Source organism: Budorcas taxicolor, chromosome 11, assembly GCF_023091745.1.
Source record: "Budorcas taxicolor isolate Tak-1 chromosome 11, Takin1.1, whole genome shotgun sequence".
Lineage (NCBI taxonomy): Eukaryota > Metazoa > Chordata > Mammalia > Artiodactyla > Bovidae > Budorcas > Budorcas taxicolor.
In genome coordinates this window covers 140,156,746-140,179,328 of record NC_068920.1, presented here as the reverse complement: position 1 = coordinate 140,179,328, position 22,583 = coordinate 140,156,746, and the positions used below count along the sequence as shown (strand labels likewise).

General features: G+C 43.2%; 1 protein-coding gene across 1 annotated transcript in view; it reads left to right on the top strand.

Moving 5' to 3' along the window:
* Window positions 1-22,082, top strand: part of KCNS3 (potassium voltage-gated channel modifier subfamily S member 3) — a 46,975-nt gene extending 24,893 nt beyond the window's left edge. The window contains exons 3-4 of the mRNA XM_052648932.1: window positions 7,532-7,720; window positions 20,056-22,082. Of these exons, the coding sequence (XP_052504892.1) occupies window positions 20,115-21,587 (1,473 nt within the window). The 5' untranslated portion in view covers window positions 7,532-7,720; window positions 20,056-20,114 and the 3' untranslated portion in view covers window positions 21,588-22,082. The remainder of the gene's footprint in view (window positions 1-7,531; window positions 7,721-20,055) is intronic.
* The last annotated feature ends 501 nt before the right edge of the window (window positions 22,083-22,583 follow it).

The window sequence follows — 22,583 nt, the reverse complement described above, 5'->3', positions numbered from 1 at the left end:
ATGGACTGTATAGTCTGTGGGGTCACAAAGAGTCAGACATGACTGAGCGACTTTCACTATCACTTTCATATTTTATTCATTTATTATTTTATTATTGGAGTATAATCGCTTTATAATGTTGTATTAGTTTCTGCTGTACGACAAAGTGAATCATCTATATATATATACACATATATCCCTTCCCTCTTGAGCCTCCCTCTCACTTCCCCCATCCCACCCCTCCAGGTCATTAGAGTACCAGCTTCCTGTGCTACTCAGCAGCTTCACACTAGCTGTTTTTACACATGGTAGGTATATATGTCAGCGCTAGTCTCCCAGTTTGTCCCACCCTCCCCTTCCCAGTCCACATGTTCATTCTCCACTGAAATTTGATAATTTGGAAAAAATAAGTCATTTGGAGATAGATATTCTTAGTAAACTACTTTCTGAGTTGACTAGACAGGGTTGTATTATTCTGGTTGCTTTGGATTATAGGATTTAAATATGATTTTACCGGCACATTAAATTCTACTATGGTGGCCTGATTGTGTTATTTTAGCTTTATTTAAGCAAAATCCTTGACCACAGTTCTTACTAATGAAGCAAGCTAGAGGTAGGGTCAGCGTTTACCTTTTCTTTGTACTTGAATCGCATCATTACTCTTAAATTTTATGGGAAATTGGTCTGTAGATGATAAATAGGGGCAAGACTACCAAACTGATATTTTGTGGCAGATCAGAGTTTCCACAAGATTGGCAGATTTGATTAGGAGTGGGTGTGGCCAGCAGGAGCACCCAGCCCACAGGAAGTAGGCCATATCGTTGAAACTGTATGAATGTGTGGCCCTGGGTGTTATTCTAGCACTGAAAATATTAGCAAACAGAAGACTGACTCTGAGAAAATCACTAATCTTTACACTAGACTCAAGATTCAAGTTGTGTGACGCATGCTTTGACTTTCAACAAAAGGTTAACCTTGCTTTTATCTTTCCTCATTTGCAAAATTTTGCTTGTTTGACACCAGAAATGCCAGCACTGAATTCTAAAAGAATATGTGTTTTGGGGAAATTTCCCCAGCCCCTGTCAACAGATGAAGTATTAGTACAATCTGTCATTCTGACCTTTCTGAACTTCCAGCTCCCATATAGGTGTCTGACGTGTTTTTCACGCTGCTTGTTGATTTTGCTCTGGGGGGACATTTGGCAGTATATGGAGACATTTTGATTGTCACACCCTGGGGGCAGTAAGGAGGTATACTGCTGGCATCTAGCAGGTAGCGTCCAGGCATGTCTGCATACTCAGTTGCTCAGTTATGCCTGACTCCTGTGACCCCATGGTCTGTAGCCCACCAGGCTCCTCTGTCTGTGGAATTTCCCAGGCAAGAATCCTGGAGTGGGTTGCCATTCGCTCCTCCAGGAAGGATCTTGCTCCTCTAGGGCATCTTCCCTACCCAGGGATCACACCTGTGTCTCCTGCATTGCCAGGTGGATTCTTTGTGACTGAGACACCTGGGAAGCCTTTGGGTAGAGGCCAGAGATGCTGCTAAATGTCCTGTAGTGCATAGGCCATCCCCCAGGAAAAAAAGAATTATCTGGCCTCAATGTCAGTAATGCTGAGGCTAAGAGTCCCTGCTATAGAAGTTTGCAAGGTCAGCATGTCTCCAGGGAAGTTGGCCGGTTGCTAGGGGCGGGTGCTCCAAGGTGTCATTTACCTGGTAACCTTATCACAGATCGGAGTCAGCTCTGTCTCAGACTTGCGACTTCAGAAACTCAGGTGTCCCAGAGCTGAGTAAATAAACTTCTGTTTGCTTTACTAAGTTCCACTCTTTAAATAGAAGTGGTGGACAGAGTGGACACTTGTGTCAGCCGCATAGCTTATTTGCTCTGTGTTGGCAAGGAAGCTGAGAACTGAAATCTCCAGCAGGTGCCTCAAGGAGCTGAGAGGCAGAACAAGGGGAGGTTTGGGAGTATGTAATGATACCTGAGACTCTGAGCTCTGGAGACTTAAAACCCCACTTAAGATGTATCATATCAGTGTTGGAGATGCTGTGTCTTCAGGATAAAACTCTTCTCCTTTAGAAAGTGCTGGAATGGATCTTGGCAACCAATTTTGATCTTTGACACTTTCTTCCTCTGCTTCCATTGCTGATCCTCTGCCTTTCATTATCCATATTGATTCTTTTAATTAATTTACTCTTTAGTCTTGTTGGCCTGGGGGAGAGGAATTGGCTAAAAACAAAAATAAAAACAAAAACCTGTCCGGTGTCGTTGTATAACAGAGACAATTAATTTGAAGATTGATATTAGGATACTGTCCCTAGCTGCAGGCTTCTCAGTCTTGTGGGTGGCACTGAAGTGACATTTCAGAAGAATGTGAGCAGGGCAGTGACAGGTGCTCTCAGCATTCTCTATACACTCAGAGGACACAGACCTAGGTGGCAGTGTCACTTGGCATGCTGCTCTAAGTTCTCAGGCGCTGGTTTTAAAGTTTAATTTTGGGAGAGCAACATTAGTCCTGTGATTCTCCGGGAGAATGATGCAGGGCATCATTAGCAGTCTTGTGTACTGTCTGCTCGTCCGTTTGATTCTCCTCGTTCTGTTCCAAGACTGGATGTCAGGCCTCCGGATGATGAAAGAGTCCGATCTGCCACTTAATCTTCACCTTTCCCCTCTCAGTATTGGAGGCAGTCATCGTGTTCATTTTTGAAAGCTGTACTTAGCCCAGGAGGAAATATAGCCAGGCTGGACGGGAGCCCAAGGATGCCACCGAGGGTCTCCCTTTGTCCTGTAAAGAGAGGAATTCTGTGGAGGCTGGAGATACTTGAATGAGGTTGATGTGTTTTGCCAGGATCCTGCTGAATCACTCAACAAAGTCAGAAACTAGCATAAGTGCATAAGTGCAAAATCATGAATGCTCCAGTCTTTTTCTTTTTTTGAACAGTTGCACACAGATAGGGATGCTGGGAACACAGAAACAGAGCCAGTTGGTGGGATTGTTCAGCAGGAAGAGGGGAATGTGTCAGGTGTACACATTTTTCTTCCCCTCAAACCTGCTGGTTTGGGCCACGTCTGCCATCTCTCCCAACCCTTCCTTATTTTCCCCCAAGGGCTAGAAGAGGATCTTGATTTTCTATACTCATTGAAATCAGGCAGACCTACCTGAGTTTGAATCCCATCTCTGGTACTCACAGATGTGGAGCTTTGGGCAAACAGTGTCTTTGAACCTCAGTGTCCCACAAGTAAAATGGGAAGGTTCCTGGTGTGTTGTAGGGACTCAGAAAATGCTAGTTATCATTTTACATGGAAAGGTCACACCCAGTGTATGAATGCTGTAAGCAGGGGGGGAACTGACGTAAATTCGCATCACTTCAGTTCAGTCACTCAGTCTTGTCTGACTCTTTGTGACCCCATGGACTGCAGCACGCCAGGCCTCCCTGTCCATCACCCAACTCCCAGAGTTTACTCAAACTCATGTCCATTGAGTTGGTGATGCCATCCAACCATCTCTATCCTCTATCATCCCCTTCTTCTCCTGCCTTCAATCTTTCCCAGCATCAGGGTCTTTTCCAATGAATCAGTTCTTCACATCAGGAGGCCAAAGTATTGGAGCTTCAGCTTCAACATCAGTCCTTCCAATGAACATTCAGGACCGATTTCCTGGAGGATTGACTGGTTGGATCTCCTCGCAGTCCAAGGGACTCTTCTCCAACACCACAGTTCAAAAGCATCAATTCTTTGGCGCTCAGCTTTCTTCACAGTCCAACTCTCATGACCACTGGAAAAACCATAGCCTTGACTACACAGACCTTTGTTGGCAAAGTAATGTCTCTGCTTTTTAACATTTTGTCTAGGTTGGTCATAACTTTTCTTCCAAAGAGTAAGTATCTTTTAATTTCATGGCTGCAGTCACCATCTGCAGTGATTTTGGAGCCCAAAAAATAAAGTCTGACACTGTTTCCACTGTTTCTCCATCTATTTGCCATGAAGTGATGGGACTGGATGCCATGATCTTAGTTTTCTGAATGTTGAGCTTTAAGCCAACCTTTTCACTCTCCTCTTTCACTTTCATCAAGAGACTCTTTAGTTCTTCTTCACTTTCTGCCATAAGGGTGGTGTCATCTGCATATCTGAGGTGATTGATATTTCTCCCGGCAATCTGGATTCATCCAGCCCAGTGTTTCTCATGATATACTCTGCATATAAGTTAAATAAGCAGGGTGACAATATACAGCCTTGATGTACTCCTTTTCCTATTTGGAACCAGTCTGTTGTTCCGTGTCCAGTTCTAACTGTTGCTTCCTGACCTGCTTATAGATTTCTCAAGAGGCAAGTCAGGTGGTCTGGTATTCCCATCTCTTCAAGAATTTTCTACAGTTTACTGTGATGCACACGGTCGAAGGCTTTGGCATAGTCAATAAAGCAGAAATAGATGTTTTTCTGGAACTCTCTTGCTTTTTCCATGATCCAGCGGATGTTGGCAATTTGATCTCTGGTTCCTCTGCCTTTTCTAAAACCAGCTTAAACATCTGGAAGTTCATGGTTCATGTATTGTTGAAGCCTGGCTTGGAAAATTTTGAGCATTACATTACTAGTGTGTGAGATGAGTGGAATTGTGTGGTCATTTGAGCATTCTTTGGCATTGCCTTTTTTTGGGATTGGAATGAAAACTGACCTTTTCCAGTCCTGTGGCCACTGCTGAGTTTTCCACATTTGCTGGCATATTGAGTGCAGCCCTTTCACAGTATCATCTTTTAGGCTTTGAAACAGCTCCACTGGAATTCCATCACTTCCACTAGCTTTGTTCATAGTGATGCTTGTTAAGGCCCACTTGACTTCACATTCCAAGATGTCTGGCTCTAAGTGAGTGATCACACCATCGTGATTTTCTGGGTCGTGAAGATCTTTTTTGTACAGTTCTTCTTTGTATTCTTGCCACCTCTTCTTAATATCTTCTGCTTCTGTTAGGTCCATACCATTTCTGTCCTTTATTGAGCACATCTTTGCATGAAATGTTCCCTTGGTATCTCTAATTTTCTTGAAGAGATCTCTAGTCTTTCCCATTCTGTTCTTTTCCTCTATTTCTTTGCACTGATCACTGAGGAAGACTTTCTTAGCTCTCCTTGATATTCTTTAGAACTCTATTCAAATGAGACTGAGACAGAACTGTGTTTGAGCGTCTCCTTTGGAGGTATGGGTCGGCAGTGCTCTGCCTCAGGGACAGGGCCTCTGGGTGTGGGTATGGCATAAGTCCTCTTGGAAGAGGTCACCATTAACCCCACTATAGAGATGCCCAAACTTACATAAATTCATATAGAGAAATATTGATTGAGTTTACGTGTTTTTGAAAAACCCAGTCTTTTGGACAGAAATCATGGTGAGGGGAAATGAGGCAAGGCACAAGAATTCTAATTTTCAGGGGAAGAAGAGAGAAAAAGACAGCTTAGGATGTTGTTCATGCATCAGACATTGATGCCCACTGGGCACCAGTTTCTGTAAAAATCATACATTTGGGTAAGGTCACAGTCTGTCCCTGGACCAGCCCCATCCTGAGAAGGTGATGAGCCAGTGTCCAGCAGTGCTGAGGTTTCTCAGAAGTGCTGAATAGCCTAAGGACTTTGTTGATTTTTTTTTTCTTCAGTAATTAATGTAGTCATATCAAAGCTATTTGTAGTTAGTTAATTATCTCCTAGCCAGATTAATCTTACCTTCCTTTAAAATGTGCTACTTTTGGAAAGGTGTCTGGTAGGGAAAGGAAGCCTATATTTGTGTGCTGTACCCTTTAAAAAAGGCACGACATTTCTACACTTCCAGTGGAACACAAATATCTGAGGCTAACCCTTTGAGGTGCTGCCGGGAGGCCGTGGAAGATGAGGAGGAGGACGTTAAGGGGGAGGAGGGAGAGAATAAGGAAGAGGAGGAGGTGGAGATGGAGAGGGGGAGAGGAGAAGGGGGAGCGGAAGGATGAGGAGGAAGAGGAAGATGAGAAGGAGGAGGGGGAGAATGGTAAGGGGGAGGAGGGGGAGAATAAGGAGGAGGTGGAGGGGGGAGGGGGGAAAGGAGGGGAAGGGGGAGGACCGTGAGGGGGAGGAGGAGGAGAATAAGGAGGAGGTGGAGGGGGTGAGGAGGGGGAGGGCAGAAGGAATGGAGGAGGAGGCTAGCTCCTGAATTTTATTTATCCGTGTTGAAATTTCTCTACCTCTTTGCCAAGGGTCCCAATCACAGAAGTTCAGTGTGGGTAGAGCTGCACTTTTTCTGTATCTTTCCTCATTGTCATCTCTGTTAGAGGTGGAAATTCACTGCAGGGTTGCTCTGGCCCTTGCTGGGACCGGCTTGTGGTTCCTGCTTTGCTTCCCGCCCCGTTGCCCCCTGGGTGTTGGTAGGACACCTCTGCGTATTTGTTCTTTGGCTTCAGTCCTATGGGCTCCGAGATGGGGGCGAGGGTAGGGGCTGCATCTTGTTTGTAATCCCAGTGCCCAGATAATATCAGGCAGAGCTTCGGCTGTAATGAAAGTTTGCAGTGACTGACGCAGCTGGAAGCATGTCTTTCACTTTTTCTGAAGCTCAGGATCAATCCTTTCTTCTTTATCTTCCCCATTTCCCCTTTGAACTTAGCATTGATTGGAAAACATGAAAATCGATAGGTAGATGCTTAGATACTACCATGGGAAAGTACCACCATGAGGCAAAGCTTACCTTGTTGGCAAGTAACTTTTTTTTTTTTTGCTTTCTTTCATTTATTCAGAGAGAAAAAATGAAAAATTTCCTTTTATTTTCATATTAACTCTCCCTCATACATAACACACACACACACACACACACACACACACACACACACACACTCTTTAACTAGAGAACTTTGATCTAGCCTGTGTAGTCATTTCTGATCTGTGAAAGACGACAGTGACTAATGAAGCAACATTGAATTTGGCCAGCCTTTGAAACCTATCGATTTCAAATTAGAGCAGCAGTATTCATTCTATTAGTGCAGTCACACTCAAAAGTTGGTCTCTAATATGGATTAAAGGTATTCAATTAGAAGTTTATAAATATGTTGTTGTTCAGTTGCTAAGTCATGTCTGACTCTTTGTGACACCGTGAACTGCAGTTGGTGATGGTATCCAACATCTCATCCCCTGTTGCCCCCTTCTGCCCTCAATCTTTCCCAACATCAGGGTCTTTTCATAAAGTATATCCTTGATGAATTAGCTAGGAAAATGATGCTCCTGGAAGAAACAATGCGGGAGGTGAGTGACTAATGTCCTAATTCTAGGACCTCATGTTATGGATGTTTTGTTGGCTTTGGGGTCAGTGGAGATGCCCCAGGTGTCCACTGCAGTCAAGATCTGAGTCCTGGAGCCTGAAAGTGCTTGCGAATCACTTCGTGATGTCTCCATTAGCCACGTGACCAGGGGGAGTGATGGGTCCTGGGAGTCTGATTGGGCTCTACGATATGAGTCTAATTAGTAAAATGCCCAGAGCATTGAGTCTGAGATGAAACTTCTTGGATGTGTTTTCTCCTTGGAGTTACAACATGACTGATACTTTTTTCTGCAGGTGAGAGTGATTTCCCAGCGATTGCTTCGGCCGGTACAACCAGAGAACAGGATTCTTTTCTTTTTGGCTGCTAAATGCCTCTGTACCCCACACTTTCCAGTGAGGGGAGAAGGCTGGAGCTTCTTGGATGATGATGGATATTCCGCTGGGCAGGATGAGGGCAGAGTGTGTGACATCAACACCACAAGGGTAAGAGCTGCCTGTCTGGTGTTTTCTCTGATGCCAGCATTTACCACAGGAAGGGGAGAAAAACCTAGTGACAGAAATGAGGGTTAAACATCCGGGAGACTCTTCTGTTTGTAAAAATCCATGGGGCAGTTGGGGTAGATGACTGAGGAAGGAAGGGAGAGGGCTGGCCTGGAAGGACTGGGTTGCTGTGTGCTGGGAGACACAGCAGGTCAACTTTGGAAGATCCTGTTGTCCACGTGGCCCACTGTCTTCTGTGGTTGTAATTCAGACTTGAGGAAGTGACACTCCTTACTGTGACAAGGTTCCGTTTGTGTCCATTTGAGTTAGCCTGGCCTGAAATGAGTGCTATGGTGCTGAAGCTGAGAAGAATCTCACTCTAGTCCCAGATTGAGGACTTATTGGCAGTACTGGGCCTGGAGACACACTTTTGCTTGAGCCATATAGGTGGCTCAGATGGTAAAGAATCTGCCTCCAATTCAGGAGACCCGAGTTTGATTCCTGGGTTGAGAGGATCCACTGGAGAAAGAAATGGCAAACCCCTCCAGTATTCTTGACTGGGAAATCCCATAGACAGAGGATCTTGGTGGGCTACAGTTTATGGGGTCCCAAAGAATTGGACACAACTGCACAACTGACACTTCCTATAGTGTTAAAAACTTTTTGGATCAATTCTGATTGAGATATTTCAAATAAAAATGAGGATTTCTGGGTTTTCCAGGAACGCTGTAAGATACACCCAAACTGGCCTTCTGTTCTCAAAAAGGACTCATGCCGAGTAGTCTTTGCCTCTGAGATAAGCCTGGGTGGTTCACCACAGTCCCAACCAGCCCACTTCATTTGTGTAACTTACTTGTTTGGTTGTTTGGTCACTGGAGACATGTGACATTTCACCATGCCTGATCTATAGCCTTCTGCTAGCTCTTTCACAAAAACAGTTTTTGTTTTTTTTTTAGAACAGTTTACAGAAAAATTGTGTAGAAATTGCTGAGTTCCCATGTACACCCTCCCCTTATCCACACAGTTCATGCTACTTTTAACATCTTGCCTTGGTGCAGTGTTTATTACAATTGATAGCCAATACTGACATATTATTATTGACTTAAGTCCATAGTGCATATTAGGGTTCACTCTTGGTGTGGAACTTTCTATGGGTTTTGACAAACATATAGTGGCGTGTATGGACCATCACAGCATCATATAGAATAGTTTCACTGCCCGTGAATGCTCTGTGCCCCATCTGATCACAGTGGTAGTTTTTATTGATTCTTCCAGATCAAAATGAATATCTTTCACTAGACCATGGGCAGCAGTTAGCATAAGGGACTGGGGCTGTGGTGATGACAAGACATAGTCCCCTCCATGGAAAAGCTTGGAGTCTGGTGACAGTAATGGTCAGAGTTGTGGAGGATAAAGAGAACTATAAAGGCAATAAAGAGAAGGATAAAGAGGATAAAGATAACTATAAGGATATAAAGATAACTAAGGGTAAAGAGAACTATAAAGGCACTGTAATCCCTTGCCGGGGTGGGGGTGGGGGGATGGGGTTGTTTAGTGCAGATAAAAATGCACCTGAAAGGCTATGGGAGAAGGTGAACAGAGCTGGGAAGTAAGGGCAGGGGGAATGATTCATGTGGTGCAGATCATTCAGTGCTCCAGCACTCCACCTCTGGACCTCATTGCATCACCCTGACAGCAGTCTTTTAGGGTCTTCTCCAGTGAGTTGGCTCTTCACATCAGGTGGCCAGCTGTCTGCATGAGGGTTCCTCTATGTAATGTGACTCAGTTGTAGATGTGATGAGGTAGCTACTGGAGAGTTAAGTCTCCCCTCTTGTGGCAAAGTCCACATTTTTCCAATTTCTAGTTGAATATCTTTCACCTCTGGTTCTTTGCTTTTTACAAATAGGACAGATTTCTGGCTTTTGGGTTCACTGAATTAGCCTTCTAAAGCAGCTCTCCTGCTTAGAGATGAGCTGGGTGAGTTACAGGGATCCCTGGAGTTTGCCAAGGGAGTCAGCCATTCTAAATGGAATCCGGAGGAAATGAGCACCTCTCTAGTATGACTGTCCAGATGGAGGTGGCAAGAGAGGGAGAGGAGTAAGTAGGGGCAGGAACAAGGAGGTAGGGGGACTCATCTTTTTTTTTTTTTTTAGTTCTACCTATTTATTGCTACCAACCCATCTCCCTCCACCCACCTCATGCATGTGTGTTCCGTCTTGTGACCCCATGGACTACAGCCCTACCAGGCTCTTCTGTCCATGGAATTTTCCAGGCAAGGATACTGGATTGGGTTGCCATTTCCTTCTCCAGGGGACTCTTATCTTAATCTCTTATTTTTGAAATAAGACTTTACATGTATCTTATGCTTTGTGCTTTCAGAAGACTTTTGTGTTTGTTATCGTATCATCAAAGTGTGTACATCATCTTTTATTGAGCAAGAACCTCCCATCCAAGGTCACAGAGCTGGGAAGTGGCACTTCAGGCACAAGTTTTCAGAGTCTTAGCCTTGTCTTCTTTTCTTTAGGTGCTTCTGATAGTTCAGCATGGATAAGGGGACCTGGTGGGTTCATTTCTTTCAGTGCAACATTTAAAAGTTGCGTTTGGGTTATGAATCTTCTGAATTAGGGTGACTGGGGACCTGTGCCACTGGTGTGTTGTCAGCTGCACGTAATGCTGTTGGAACACGGTTGTGGAAGAGACCCGGAGGGAGTTTCCTTGCTCTGCTTGGCCAGTGGGACTCACTTTACATCCAGGCTTCCTCATGGGCTGGGAAGGGCCATTTGGAAGGTTACTGGGGGGGATTGGCTCCACTTAGAAGCCTCAGGATACCCAGGAAATGCTGATCCCTGCAAACAAAGACTTAAATCTAGAAGGGTCTTTGAGGCTTTGTATGGCCTGCACACTGGCTCTGGGCATGTCCTCCTCTATGTCTCATAAAGAGCTATTTCTTTTTCAGGATTGTGCTGTAAAAAGACATCTGATCCACAAAGATCTGAATCAAGGACCACTAGCATCTCCATTTCCAAATCCACAGTCAAGGTGGACCATGCAATGCCACCGACATTTCATTATACTTTCTGCTCCTCTGTGACCCAACGCTGACTTCTGATTTTCTTTTCCTTACATGCTACCCACCCCAGTGCATGGGGCGCTTGCTCTGGGAGAAGGTCATCACCAGGGAAGGTTCCTGGTGAGAGGATGCTCAATACTTGGATGTGGATGGAATTTAGATTTTCACTTCTGTTTACATTTGTTTCATTTTATTTGGAATATTCTCACACAGCATGGCTGGAAATAGAATTTAGCATGATGGTAAAGAATCTGCCCACAGTGCAGGAGACCAGGGTTCGATCCCTGCATTGGGAAGATCCCCTGGAGGAGGGCATGGCAACCCACTCCAGTATTCTTGCCTGGAGAATTCCCTTGAAGCCCGGTGGGCTAGAGTCCATGAGGTCACGCAGAGGTGGACACGACTGAAGCACAGCACATCACCTTTTTAAAAAACATATATGATTTTTCTTTGAAAGTTAATAGAATGAAATACAGCTTTCCCAGATGATTATTCCTTAAAGACTGCAGTATTAATGCAGAAAAATGGCCCCGACTTCTCCTTCGATGATAGGACTAATGTAGATTTTGGCCAAGTGGGAAGGACAAAAGAATCTAGGGTTTTTTTTTGTTTTTTTTGTTTACTTTTATGGAATTGATTTAGAAGAGTGGTTCTGCCCAATAAAGCAAGTAGAAGTGGCTTTTATTTGTTATGCCTTTCTTACTTTTTTGAGCAAATCAAGTGCATTATCAAAGCCACCCCATGCACATGTGTGCATGGATATGTGTCAGCCTTTAAAATACACAGTTTTGAGAGCATTTATAAAGTGAGTTTGAGAGCATAAAGCAAAGAGAGTGGTAAGAGGTTAATGGCTTTGGAAAGGCTTTATGGATGCCACTCGGAGAGAAGTAGATCAATGTGGAGTTTAGTTTAAACTGTCAGAGAATATCTTGGATTTTTGATATCTTTTTTCTTTCTTTTCAATCTGACAAACACCAGGAGACACAAAGTGGCCAAATACAGTATATGGTGTCCTCACCATTTGTGATTTGTGTCGATAGTAGGCAGGAGGATTGATGCAATGAAGTGAAGCTCTTGAGGAAGAGAATGAAAATAGCACTTGAGTTTTCTACCCTGTAGCCAGATGCCTTTGGTACACATAGATGTGCCTGATCAGAGACTGCATGTATCCTTGACATGCTAGTACCAAATCCCCTACCAGAGTATAGAGCATTCTTTATTGAGGCTGACTAATAAAATATATAAAATTGAAGACCAGCCAGTTAAAGATCTTCCTCCTTCCAGTTAAAAAAGTTAAATGTTTGAAGCATAGTGGAAAAAGTTTGCCCTATAAATTTGTATAATGTTGGCTGAATCCTGAGCCAACTATCCTAAATAGAGAATATAGTTCTAAATAGAGAACTATTTGTGACACAGGGTATAGCATCTACTGCTAGGACTGCAGGAGAATTAAATGAAGTCATTCATTCAATGATAATTACTCATTGCTTATACTGAGGTACCACATGAGTTGCTGGGAGTTAAAGGGTGCACAATAATGTATATGAAAACATGTATCACAGTGCATAGCCACACTAGGTGCTTAATAGACTTTTCTTAAAACATTTTTTGATGGAGAATTTGTATATGTACAAAAAAAGAGAGAATATTTCATTAAATTGCTCTGTACCTGTCACTCAGCTAAAATAATTGTCATAATTATTAATTCATAGCCATCTTGTGGAGAAGGCAATGGCACCCCACTCCAGTACTCTTGCCTGGAAAATCCCATGGACGGAGGAGCCTGGTGGGCTGCAGTCCAAGGGGTCGCTAAGAGTCGGGCACAACTGAGCGACTTCATTTTCACACTTTGGAGAAGGAAATGGCAACCCACTCCAGTATTCTTGGCCTGGAGAATCCCAGGGTCGGGGAGCCTGATGGGCTGCCGTCTATGGGGTCGCACAGAGTTGGACACGACTGAAGCGACTTAGCAGCAGCAGCGGCAGCCATCTTGTATGATCAGTGACTCCTCCCTGTCCTCCCAGCCCCACACCAATGAATTATTTTGAAGTAAATTCTCAATGCAGTAAAATTTTATCCATAAAATCTTAGCATATATTTCCAAAAGATAAAGGTTTTTTTAGAGTATAATTGCAATACCATTAGCACATTCAAAAATTGAACAATTTAATTTTACATTATCAAGTATTTAGTTTAGTGTTCAGATACTCCTGATTTTCATATATATATATTTGAAAGCATTTGGCTAGCTCGAATCAGTATCCACACAAAGCCACACACTGAATCTATTTGATGTGTCATTTATTTGATTCATCATTTGTCCTGTATAATTTCCCACAGTCTGGTTTTTGCTGATCGCATCCCTATAGTATCTTTGAACATGTTCCTCTGAAATATCCTATTTGATTTTAACTGTTAGACCTAGAGCTAGATCAAATTTATGTCTTATTTTATTTTTTGGCTGGGATAGTTCAGAATTGTGTACGTGTTTCCATCAGGAGGCACATTCTGTCTTGTCTCTTTTTGTTACACTGGCTTGAACAGTGAGTTCAGGTATTTTTCCTCTGAGCTAACCATTGTGGAGTTCCCTATTCGTTTTTTAACTGGGTTTTAGCAGCCATTTATGAGCACATTCAGATCTGTTATTTTATTATGAGTTGCACAATGGTGAGATTTTAATTCTATCATTCCTTCACTGTTTTCCAAATTGGTCACACCATTTTCCACTACTACTCATTATGTTTGAAGGTTCTAATTTCTCTGCATCGTCACAAGCACTTAACTGTGTTGTAACATAAGACTTGTATTGTTATTACTTTCTGATTATATCCATCCTAGCTGTGTGAAATGGTATCGCATTGTGACTCTGACTTGTGCTTCCTAGTGACCAATGACGTTGAGCATCTTTTCATGTGTTTTTTTGGCCATTTATGTATCTTTGAAGAAATGTCTATAAAACCCTTTGCCCATTTGTCTTTTTACTGTTGTAAGAGTTTTTTATTTTTTAAATCTGTTTTGGATTCTAGACTCCTATTAGATCTATCAAGTCAAGTCAAGTGTTAGTCACTCAGTTGTGTCTGACTCTTTGCGACCTCATGGACCACCGGGCTCCTCTGTCCATGGAATTCTCCAGGCTAAAAATTCTGGAGTGGGTTGCCATTCCCTTCTCCAGGGGATCTTCCTGACCCAGGGATTGAACTTGTGTCTCCTGCATTGGAGGCAGATTCTTTACCATCTGAGTGAATCCCAGGGAAGCCCAACAACTTGCAAATATTTTCTCCTAATTTTTGGGCAGTTTTGCTCAATATTTCCAAATTCCCCTTCATAAGAGTTTCCCTTCATTTTGTTTCCCCAATTGCAGTGTGCAAAAGTACCTGCTTCCCCACATACTTAGTAATAGAGTATGTAGCTCAGTTTTTGTATTTTTTTCCCATTTTGGTATTAGATATGATTTGTTGTTGTTTAGTTGCTAAGTCATGTCCAACTCTTTGTGACCCCATGGTCTGAAGCCCTCCAGGCTCCTCTCTCCATGGGGTTTCCCAGGCAAGAATACTGGAGTGGGTTGACATTTCATTCTTCAGGGGATCTTTCCGACCCAGGGATCGAACTCATGTCTCCTGCTTGGCAGGTGAATTCTTTACCATTGAACCACCTGGGAAGCCCATTAGATATAATACTACTCCGTAATTTTAATGTGCATTTATCTTACTACGAGCAAGGTAGAACATTGTTTTCCTGTTTTAAGACCCATTGACTTTTTTTTTTTTTTGGTAAACTGTCTATTCATATCTGGCCCATTTTTCTATATTGTTTTTCTCTTTTTCTTCTCAGTCTAAAGCCTTTTATATGCTAGGTATATTAACCACTTGTTTGTGATATAAGTGGCAAATATTTTTTTAACATTTCTTATGGCATAGTTTTCCATACCAAAATTTTACTTGTATATAATCAAAAGTTTTTTTGTGTGTTTTTAGTCAAAATTAAAGAGATTTGTCTCACTTATAGAGAAATTGACCCAAATCTTTAGTTAGTATTTGTATAACTTTCTCTAAATATGGTTCACACTATATGTATATTATATACATTCCTTTATGTGTACATTTACGTATAGCTTCATGTATAAAATATATGTAAGATAATTATATATAAAGTATACTATAGGTATATATTGAATATATATATAAATATACCTTTGACGCATTGTATTTTCTGAATGGGAATGAACGATGCTGTTAAATGCTGGCCTGAATATAGCAGTCTTGTAAATAACGATGTTCATTATCTGCTTTTCTTACTCCTTCGAGTGGGTGAACCAGCACACTGCAGAGCAGGGGGGCCGACATAGGGAGCCCTGGCTTGAGTTTTGCTCTAACCCTTAATAGCTGTGTGATGCCCATCTCTTCTAATCCTGCTTCCTCACCTGCAAAATCTCAAGGTAATAGTGAGGAGCAAGGTCTAGCTTCATGTAAGGGAACCTTGCTACAGTTTATAAAGGTGAGGTCTTCTTCTTCCCTGCTCTCCATAGGGTGCTGTGGGCCAGACGCAGCCAAAGAAATCAGCAGTGTACTCTGGCAGCCATAATGTGGAGAATCTCATCCTGTCCTCTGAGCTGAAGCCTTTGATCTGATATAGAGATGCTTTCTTTTTTCTCTCCTCTAAAAGTCCCATAATGAGAGATCCCTGGTTTTATGCTGTGTGTTGCCCTTGTGATTAGGCTTTGTGGAATGAGGGCTTTCCTGGTGGCTCAGGTGGTAAAGAATCTGCCTGCCAAGCAGGAGACCCAGGTTTGATCCCTGGGTTGGGAAGATTCCCCTGGAGGAGGGAATGGCAACCCACTTCAGTATTCTTGCCTGGAGAATTCCATGGACAGAGGAGCCTGGTGGGCTATAGTCCATGGGGTCAAAAAGAGCTGGACATGACTGAGTGACTAACACTTTTTGTGGAATGTGTGGACCTCAGAACAGGCTCCTTTTTACTGGCATAGAGTGAATACAAAGCAAGGAGGACAGAACAGGAAGATGGCTATTATGGTTGATAACAACGTTCTTTGGAAAAGTGATTTTGGAGCAGTTGGGAAATGGATGGCACACTTTCTGATTATGAGACTAACTTCAGCAGGTTGTATCATGAAGGGAGACAGTGGCTTTCAACCACTGTGGGTTTCCGGGAAAGCTAAGGAGATAAAAAATAATCCACCAGAAGAAAATGTCCATGAAAGCCTTAATGCTAGCTTAGCTAAAACTCATTCCTTGGAACATTTTACTCTTGTACTTGCCACGAACATAAGCCTGCTTTCAGAGATCTGAGGTTCCATAAATATTTGGACCACGCCATGAGCTCTTGATTTAGGCCCTTCAAAGAAGATCTCTAACTAAAAATAGAAAGCTGAGGCAGGAAAAAAATCATGTCTTTTGGAGAGGTCAGCACATCTGTGAAGTGTTTTGCTATGCCAGGCCGTGGTCTCTGGTTTCATGGGAACATTGTCAGTGCTGGTGCGTCCAGAGCAAATGGAGCAAATAGCCTTGTATTCTCTCTCACAGTGAGCTTCCTCCTAGGGTGGATGGCAGAGGGCTGTGTTTTCAGGCTGTGTTCTCTGGAGTGTCCTTTTCAGAGGTGGACTCTCTTGTCTCGCTGACAGCTTTGTCTCTTTGTAAACATAAGGGCAAGAAATTCCTACCTGACCTTTATGTTTCCTCTAATGATGTCATCCGGTTGTGCAGAGTAGAAAACACATCTTCCTTTGACTTTCTTCTTCCTTATCTTTTCCTTCCAATCAATGACCAAGTCCTCTTGATTCCACTTTATTTGTTGTTCAGTCACTAAGTCATGTTCGACTCTTTGCAACCCCATGAACTTCAGCATGCCAGCCTTCCCTGTCCTTCACTATCTCCCAGAGCTTGCTCAAACTCATATCCATTAAGTCAGTGATGCCATCCAACCATGTCATCCTCTGTCACCCCCTTCTCCTGCTTCAATCTTTCCCATCATCAAGGTCTTTTCCAATGAGTCAGCCCTTCACATCAGATGGCTAAAGTATTGGAGCTTCAGCTTCAGCATCAGTCCTTCTAATGAATATTCAGTTTTGATATCCTTTAGGATTGACTGGTTTGATCTCCTTGTTGTCCAAGGTACTCTTAAATCTTCTCCAGCACCACAGTTCAAGAGCATCAATTCTTTGGCAATCAACTTTCTTTATGGTCCAACTTTCACATCCATACATGACTACTGGAAAAACCATAGCTTTGACTATGTGGCCCTTTGTTGGCAAAGTGATATCTCTGCTTCTTAATATCCTGTCTAGGTTTATCATAGCTTTTCTTGAAAAAAGCAAGTGTCTTTTAATTTTGTGGCTATGGTCACGGTCTGCGGTGATTTTGGAGCCCAGAAAAATAAAATCTGTCACTGTTTCCACTTTTTACCCTTCTATTTGGCATCAAGTGATGGGACTGAATGCTATGATCTTAGTTTTTCGAATGTTGAGTTTTAAGCCAGCTTTTTCACTCTCCTCTTTCATCTTCATTTTCTGCCATTAAAGTGATATCATCTGCGTGTCTGAGGTTATTGGTATTTCTGGGCAGTCTTGATTCCAGTTTGAGTCATCCAGCCTAGCATTTCATATGATGTACTCTGCATATAAGTTAAATCAGCAGAGTGACAATATACAGCATTGATATGCTCTTTTCCCAATTTTGAACTAGTCCATTGTTCCTTGTCCAGTTCTAACTGTTCCTTCTTATCCTGCATACAGGTTTCGCAGGAGGGCAGGTAAGGTGATCTGATATTCCTATCTCTTTAAGAATTTTCCACAGTCTGTTGTGATCCACACGGTCAAAGGCTTTAGCATAGTAAATGAAGCAGAAGTAGATGTTTTTTGGGATTCCCTTGCTTTTTCTATGATATAGTGGATGTTGGCAATTTAATCTCTGATTCCTCTTGCCTTTTCTAAATCCAGCTTGAACATCTGGAAGTTCTGTGTTCACATACTGCTGAAGCCTAGGTTGGAGAATTTTGAGCATTACCTTGCTAGCATGTGAAATGAGTGCAGTTTTATGGTAATTTGAACATTCTTTGGCATTGCCTTTCTTTGGGATTGGAATGAAAACTGGCCTTTTTCCAGTTCTGTGGCCACTGCTGAGTTTTCCAAATTTGCTGGCATATTGAGTGGTACCCTTTCACAGCTATAAAATTCTTGAATTTGTCACCTCCTCTTTATACACATCATTGCTGTATGAGTTTGCGTCCTCTCACCTGTTCTGTTGTAACCCTATCCCCTTGGCACCAGTCATTCCTGCCAACAGTCTTCTCTCCTGCTGTCAGTGGGGTCTTTCTAAGTTATAGTCACAAATACAGCCATGTCCACTTATTGATTAAGGTGATTTAGCAGTCTCATCTTCAGGATCAAGTCCAGACTCTTTATTTTATTTTGTTAAATATATTTTTTTGATGTGGACCATTTTTAAAGTCTTAAGTGAATTTTGTTACAGTATTGCTTCTCTTATGTTTTGTTTTTTCTTGCCACAAGGCATGTGGGATGTTAGCTCCTCAACCAGGGATCCAGCCTGCACAGCCTGCAGGCGAAGTCTTAGCCACTGGACCACCAGGGAGGTCCCATGTCTAGACTCTTTAGATTGATTCACAGTTGTCTTTGCAGTCTGACTTGTCCCCACGTTTTGATGCCCAATGTTGGGAATGTCCTTTGCCCTCATTGCTCAGCTCTGCTTAAACCTTTAACATTTACTTAAATAGAACTTCTGCTATGAAGCTTCTCTAGACAGAGGTCATTGGTGGTTCCCCAGTAAACCCAAAGATGCTTCACTCACTTTGGTCATAATACTACTACCTATATTGGGTTATTGGGTTATAATAAGGAAAAAAACCAGAAAGAGGTGGGAGGGGTATGTGTGTAGTGGATATAGCGTGGGCTTTGGAGTTTATCAACCTGGGTTTAAATCATGGCTTTGCCATTTGCTTATCTTGTGATCTTGGACTTCTCTGAGTGTTTACTTTCCTATACGTCTACTGTGTAGTATTGAAAGGATGAAATCACATGATATATGCAAAAATTTATTAGTGCTTGGTTGGAACGCAGTACATGACAATCTCCTACCTTTCTTTTATTTGCATCATCAGCTCTGAGGAATCAGCATTGTATTGGATGATGGTCAAAACCTATTATTTTCTCTCTGAGAAACAGTTTTGGTACATTTTAGTTAGAGTCAAGACTAAAATAGCCTGTATATGCTGGGCCAATATAGACTTGAGTATCAAAGATTGGGAGTGTGTAGGAGACTGTTTGTGAAGGGAGGAAGGAGAAGAGCATAGTTGTGTCAGGAAACTGATACTGCAATTAACATAAAAAGGTTTCCCTAAGTCACTTTCTTCCCTTGTGGATGCACCTGAAACCCCATCCCATGAAGTGTAACTGTATCTTTAAGATACTAATGGGACAAGGAGGTAATTATATCCTCTTGATTGTCCATATCCAAATGTGGGGAATAGAGCTTTCTCTAAAAGGAGTGAAACATGGGAACATAAGAGGAAACCTACATCTTTTGTAAGAGCTGATCTGAGCCCCAGTGATGTGTGGCTTGTGTTTGAGGTGGAGAGCAGAGAGCTGGTTCTGAGTGTGCTTGACCAAACCATAGGGAACAGGAGAGATGAGCTGCAAGCCAGGCAGCAAATAGCCTGCCATGTCTGAACTGAGCATTTCCAAATGAAGAAGCCTCATGGTCGAGGCTGGAGATGCTTGTATTGAGTAAGTGATCTCAAATGCATTGCTTTTGGGGTATGGCATGTTATTATGAATGCTTCAAAAATAGAGAAATAGGAACTGGAAATTCATAAAAATTACATGGCAGTCTTTTCCAGAAAATGGATATATGAACCCATTTTTAAAAAACCAAAACCCTATTTTATGTTGAATTTCTTATAGTCAAAGGGGGATAGTGTATTCTTTTTTATTCTGTTTTCTATTTTACTTTTTTTTTTTTTGTTGGTATGTAGTCTTTCTTTTTTAATAAGATGACTTTTGTTTCATTTATTTATTTTTTCTGGTTGAGTCATGTGGCATGTGGGATCTCAGTTCCCCAACCAGGGATCGAATCCGCACCCCCTGCGTTGGAGGCATGGCATCCCAACGCCTGGACCGCCAGGAAAGTTCCTCTGTTTTTGCTTTTAATGTAGCCCATCATCCTGGAAAGGGCAGATTAAAAATAAGCTTGGCAGGGCTGCTCGGAACAGGGCTCACGCCATCTTGTGTTCCTTCCAGGGCCAGCGTGAACTCCCTCGTCTCCCTTCCCAGCCAGCTCTCCACTGCCTGGATCCACCATGGTGTTTGGTGAGTTTTTCCATCGCCCGGGACCAGACGAGGAACTTGTCAACTTGAACGTGGGGGGCTTTAAGCAGACGGTCGACCAGAGCACCCTCCTGCGCTTCCCTCACACCAGACTCGGGAAACTGCTCAGCTGCCACTCGGAGGAGGCCATCCTGGAACTGTGTGATGACTACAGCGTGGCCGATAAAGAGTACTACTTTGATCGCAACCCCTCGCTGTTCAGATACGTCTTGAACTTCTATTACACAGGGAAGCTGCATGTCATGGAGGAGCTGTGCGTGTTCTCATTCTGCCAGGAGATTGAGTACTGGGGCATCAACGAGCTCTTCCTGGATTCCTGCTGCAGTAATCGCTACCAGGAGCGCAAGGAGGAGAACCACGAGAAGGACTGGGACCAGAAGAGCAACGACGTGAGTACCGACTCCTCCTTCGAAGAGTCGTCTCTCTTTGAGAAGGAGCTGGAGAAGTTTGACAAGCTGCGATTCGGCCAGCTCCGGAAGAAGATCTGGATCCGGATGGAGAACCCAGCCTACTGCCTGTCGGCCAAGCTCATTGCCATCTCCTCCCTGAGCGTGGTGCTGGCCTCCATCGTGGCCATGTGCATCCACAGCATGTCGGAATTCCAGAACGAGGATGGGGACGTGGATGACCCCGTGCTGGAGGGCGTGGAGATTGCGTGCATCGCCTGGTTCACGGGCGAGCTGGCCATCCGGCTGGTTACCGCTCCCTGTCAAAAGAAATTCTGGAAGAACCCTCTGAACATAATTGACTTCGTGTCCATCGTTCCCTTTTATGCCACGTTGGCTGTAGACACCAAGGAGGAAGAGAGTGAGGACATTGAGAACATGGGCAAGGTGGTCCAGATCCTCAGGCTCATGAGGATTTTCCGAATTCTCAAGCTTGCCCGGCACTCAGTGGGACTTCGATCTCTTGGTGCCACACTGAGGCATAGCTACCATGAGGTTGGCCTGCTGCTTCTCTTCCTGTCGGTGGGCATCTCCATCTTTTCTGTGCTTATCTACTCTGTGGAGAAAGACGACCACACCTCCAGCCTCACCAGCATCCCCGTCTGCTGGTGGTGGGCCACCATCAGCATGACGACTGTGGGCTATGGAGACACCCACCCGGTCACCTTGGTGGGGAAGCTGATTGCCAGCACATGCATCATCTGTGGCATCTTGGTGGTGGCCCTTCCCATCACCATTATCTTCAACAAGTTCTCCAAGTACTACCAGAAGCAAAAGGACATCGATGTGGACCAGTGTAGTGAGGACGCGCCAGAGAAGTGTCAGGAGCTCCCTTACTTTAACATTAGAGACATTTATGCCCAGCGGATGCATGCCTTCATCACCAGTCTCTCTTCGGTGGGAATCGTGGTGAGCGACCCCGACTCCACAGATGCTTCAAGCATTGAAGACGAGGATGTTTATAACACAGCATCCTTGGAGAATTTACCCCCAACGTGAGCAGGGACTTTGTGCCTGGACCTTGTGTCCCTTCCCGATGTTAGGTTAACACAGCTTTATCAACCTCAATGGGTTCGTTAAAATCATTTTCTTCTCAGGGTGTACTCTTCAGCCATAGTTGGACATTTCATTGCTCTGAAATGATAGAAACGTCTTTATTTTTCTCAGTGAGGCGAATGAAATGCCTTGCTCTGAAATTTATTTTTTACAAGAGAGTTGTGATATGATTTTGATTTTGCAAAAAAAGAATATGGTATATGGTATTGGGTGGGATTTCTTGCTCTGGCTTCTGTATCATTCTGTGTTTATCATTTACTCACATTGAGCTAACTGACAAGTAGAATCAAAGGCCAAGCTGGAGGCTACATGCATGTAAGATCCACAAAATGAGACAATGCATGTCAATCCATGTTCACACTCTAGACATGGACAATAGGAGCCTAATAAATTGCCTAATTCAGTACAGAGAATGTCTTGGTGGTATGTTTTGATGTAAAGTAACTATATTTCAATACGTTCACAGTCGACTTGGTAGAGAAAATGCTCTTTTTAGCACATCAAGAGCCCTTTCTGTATGTTTTTGAATTTTGGATATACATCAGCAGTGGGCTAGTCCTTCTGTTCAGTAGCATTGGTGGAGGTTGGCAGGTAGAAGGGTCATGTTCATGATTAAACCACACTTTCCAGTGTAACCTGATTATGCATGTACACGTTTAGGACATACTCAAATTGGTATATGTGCATAAAACATGTGCCCCTACAGATCTATTTTCAGTATTTATTTTCTAATTTCAACTGCTAGAATAAAACCTCATCACCTGAAAATTGTGGAGCAGAGTGAACCTACACATTCACAGACAGAGATAACATTCAGTGACTGGAAGGAAAGAGAAATGTTGTCCAAACCCACAGATGTGACTCACTGTGGCCAGAGGAGTGAGACTTAAATCACTGAACACAGCTATGCCAGCAGCTGTGAAATGAGCCAATATTTAA